The sequence below is a fragment of the Lathyrus oleraceus genome, chromosome 4, assembly GCF_024323335.1.
Source record: "Lathyrus oleraceus cultivar Zhongwan6 chromosome 4, CAAS_Psat_ZW6_1.0, whole genome shotgun sequence".
Lineage (NCBI taxonomy): Eukaryota > Viridiplantae > Streptophyta > Magnoliopsida > Fabales > Fabaceae > Lathyrus > Lathyrus oleraceus.
In genome coordinates, this window is record NC_066582.1 from 186716530 (window position 1) to 186720988 (window position 4459).

The following is a 4459-nucleotide window of genomic DNA, read 5'->3' on the forward strand; positions in this document are numbered from 1 at the left end:
CCATCAACTTCAAAATTCATCAGCGTTGTTGTCATCAAAACATCAAGAAGATTATCAGCATCATGATCATCAGCTTCATACCTTCAAGCACATAGATCCACACCTATGACAAGAAGATCTTGTTTGAAGATGATTTTTCCTGCTTGAATATGGACATCTTAAAGTTCTCCATATAATCTTCTACAAGATCCATCCGTGAACGAAAACATAATATTAGTTAGCTTTAATTGCATTGCTGACCTATCTTTTACTACATCTAAAGATATAATATTGCGCTGATCCCAAATCAAGAAGTGCTTTTGGAAGTATCACATCACTCATAACATCTAGCAATGTAACCTTTCCTAGATTTGTATACTTAATTTTACTTAATGTGATTGATACACCATTCACCTTTATCTGGTTTGTTAGTCATACTATACACATAAAGAATCCTGAAACTGGCTCATCTTCTTTCATTTGAGTCATCTCAAATTACTTTCTCAACATTTGCAACTTCACCATCTTCAACTTTTCATCTTTGCTGTAGAAATTCTTTAAGATTTGCAACTTCACCATCTTCAACATTTTGATTCTTGTTTCTTCTTCAATAATCTTCTCAAACACGTTAGGATCTATGCATTGATGGATCAAGAATAAAGTTTTTCCATCTTTCTTTTTCATTTCTTGTGCGCAGCTTGTTGAACATCGTCCACATTCTCTTCCAATGCAGGTACTTCGTCGTTCACGATTTCAACCACATCTTGAAATCTGAATATGACATTCATCTGCACAACACATCTCTCATAGTTCTTCCATTTGAAAACTGATAGATTTGCTAGAACTTACGTTGATGTTGTGTTTCTGTTTGCCATTACAGATTCACTCTGAATCACAATCGGGCTCGTTGATATCAATTTGTTAGAACTGATTGAACAATTAGGGTTTCAAGAAGAAGAAAAGAGAAAGGAGAAAAATATTATTGAGTAAAAATTGAAGTGATTACATAATAAAGTTGTTTGAAAAACTACAAATATATATATATATATATATATATATATATATATATATATATATATATATATATATATATATATATATATATATATATATATATATATAACCAAGTCTCAAGCCCAAAACATACAAAATTATATTTTGGCTTTAACACGGCAGATATGTGATGCATTCGACAGAGTCGAATACAACTGACTCATATTACTTCGACACTGTCAAATATTAACTTTCTATAAAATAAATAAATTATACCTTCTAACAAAATGGATGAAATGGAGATCAATGTTGATTGAGTCGTTGTTGACAATAATTGAAGTAGTGGTTGTCGGTGGTTTGGTGAAAATGATCAAAATTGTGGTCAAAGGTGATTGTAACAATGATTATTGACTTGTAACTAATTGAACCTATTTAAACCTTCAATTTTAATTTTTGATATAAAAAATCAAAATTTTAAAATTGTAATTTAGTGTGTATCTGATAGAGATTTTATTTTAAAACAAATATGTTTCTTAAAAACAATAAATAACGTTTATCATTTTAATAGTTTGTTATTTTATAAATTAAAAAATATTCTTAACCTTAAAAGTTAAAAGTTATTCTACGCAGCTATTCTAAAATTTATTTATTTTTAAATAAAGAATTAAAGTTAATAGCTTTAAATTTAAAGATCTTTTCATCATGTGAGACAAATAGAATGATAAACTCTTAGATACCCATTAATTTTAATTGGGTACCAGTATTTTTAGAAAAAATATAATAAAATTTTTAATTTAATTTAAAATAAATTATTTTTAAAAAATAACATGAAATTCCATAAATGGATGACGAGTAAATATCTAACCACCTAAGTATTCGCCAACAAAAATTAGTTAGTTTCAAATTTTTTATAAAATTAAAAAAAAAATTAAACAATAATTTTCTAAAAATCCTAAACAAACTAGTATGATACATAATTTAGGTGTAAGAAAAAATAAATAAAAATTAAGAAAAAAAGCAAATCAAATCTAGTAAGAAAAGGCAAAAAATATATTATGGTGCTGTAAAAATCAAGCCTCTGTACAAAAGGGACAAAAACCGTCGCCTGTTAAAACTCTTCCACAGAAATCAAGAATCTAATCCTCTACCCAATTTACATTCCAATTTGAATAATCAAATAAATCTAATCAGAATCAAATTAACTACTAATTTCCGTCTTCTACTCCTCTAATTACTTTCTTTCATCTCTGTCAAAAAAATCATCCAATTTCACCTAACACTAATCCAACTATCTGATTCCGACCAACACGCTGGCACTTCAACCGTCACAAGCTGCTGGAGTCGATCTACACGCGAAAAAGAACAAGAATCAAAATTCCATTGACGCGACTCTTCAGATTCCGGCGTGCTTGGAGCTGAATGACTAACACTCGAAACCCAATCATTGAAATCAAAATGATTTCTTGGTGATGGTTCATTAGCATTCTTCACTTCTTCGATAAAAGGATGACTCAAAAGCATCTCAGCCGTCCATCTTTTTCTTGGATCTTTAACAAAACATTTCTCAACAAAATCTTTTCCTTCTTTTGATAAATCTTCGGGTATCATCGGCGATTCTTCTCCGGCACCAATTTTAAGCAACAACGACCACATAGATGAATCTTTCTCCAATTTCCACGCCGGTTTTCCTGTTACCATCTCCACCACCGCACAGCCAAGCGACCAAATATCCGCCGGCGACTCATACTCCCCGCTGTTAACTGATTCCGGCGACATAAAAAGTGGAGTCCCCCTGCATTCGAACCTACTCTGTTCCTCCCCTGATTTTTTCGCAAGACCGAAATCAGCTACTTTAATTTCACCATCGTGGAATACTAGAATGTTTTGAAGCTTGATGTCACAATGAACGAATCCTTTGCTATGAATATGGTTAAGACCCTCCACGATTGACTTCGTGTAACCGCGGATGTTTTGTTCAGGAATCCGGCCACCGTGGAATTTAACTTGATCGGCGAGAGTACCGGCAGAAGCGTATTCGAGAAACAGATTGTAATACTCGTGACCATTCTCAAAGGTGTAATCATCTCCGAAACAGCGAATGATTTGTTGACAAGAACCTAAACGATCGAGAACCTGTCTCTCGTTTTTGAGGGAATACGAGGTTGAAACCTCGGATGTTTTGACGGCTGTCGGAGAAGAAAATAGAGTAGAATTTGAGTTAACTTTGGGTATGAGTAAATGAACAGTTGCAAAACTTCCTCTACCAAGTGATTCTCCTCGTACCCAATCCATCTTATGTTTTGGTTTTTCGGTTTGTGAAGAAGAAAGAACAAGTCCTTTCCTTTATATATGGAGTGAAAGAAACAAATCTAGTTGTTATTTCATGACCTAGCAATCCGGTGTGTAGGGAAATTAAATAAATTTGATTTGATTTGATTTTTATAATAAATAAAAAGGAAGAATAATAAAATGAATTAAAGCACGTGTAAATTTTATAGGAAAGGAGGCCTTTAGTTTCCTATTTGGAGGAACGTGGTTGATTATAAGACAAAGGGTTATGAAAGATCTTTGTGAGAGATATTACGCTACTTGGTGGATAGTGACTTCTATATTTGAAATGGAATGGGCGTGTCTCATAAATAAATATTGTAAATTTGTGGTGAAATGGTGTGATTCGTATCAAGTATGATTTGGGTAATAATGTCGTATTTTACGTACCTCTTCAAAAGAGATGTGTCGTTTTATGCATCCCGTGTGGTCATATCATATCAGCGTAACTTAGCAAACTAAATATTTTTGGTAGTAATAAACTTTCACACGCACTTATAAATAAAATACTTTATTCATGCAAGGTGTGTTTAGCATTTATAATATGTTTGTTTGGGAGATAAATTTTGAGTGTGATCTTAGCAACATTCACTCTTCCTACTCATTGTCAATCTTATCAATTTTTTTAGCGGTTTGAATATTCTTATAGCATTAAAGGGAATATGCTTTATTTATTTTTAGTATAAAATTAACTACCATTTGTATCATTAATGTCAAGACTTGACAATGGCAAATTCAAATACAATCTCAAAAGTAGTTTCTTACAAAATTGTTGGTATTTAGAGGAGAAAACTATGATCGATTGTGTGTAAATAAATGTGATTTTTTCAATTTTAAGATGGTTTGAGATCGTGAATGATGGAGTTCATCCGTGTGTTGGTCGAAATATATTTGAGAATATGTTTAAAGAAGAAATTACAAAAGGTGTGTGGAACACACTCAAGAAGGCATATGATGGTCGTGATAAGTTCAAGAAGGTCAAACTACAAACACTAAAATGTCAAATATTAAGTGCTCAAAATGAATGAACAAATATCATTAGCTAAATTTCTCTTAAGAGTAGTGTTGGTGACTAACCAAATTAAAATATATGTAGAAACAATTATTAAGTTGATGAAGGTTGAAAATGGTATAGAGACTCTTGACCCTACGCTTTGGT

The 4459-nt window shown here is 31.9% G+C and overlaps 1 protein-coding gene across 1 annotated transcript; it reads right to left on the minus strand.

Moving 5' to 3' along the window:
* Positions 1-2001: 2001 nt before the first annotated feature.
* Positions 2002-3392, minus strand: LOC127074449 (mitogen-activated protein kinase kinase kinase 20). Its single transcript, XM_051015772.1, has one exon. The coding sequence runs from the start codon at positions 3262-3264 to the stop codon at positions 2242-2244; it is 1023 nt and encodes a 340-aa protein (XP_050871729.1). The 5' UTR covers positions 3265-3392; the 3' UTR covers positions 2002-2241.
* Positions 3393-4459: the final 1067 nt, after the last annotated feature.

What these genes read in the sequence shown, in the direction of transcription:
- LOC127074449 (XM_051015772.1), bottom strand. Translation starts at nt 3,264, where the DNA reads ATGGATTGGGTACGAGGAGAATCACTTGGTAGAGGAAGTTTTGCAACT.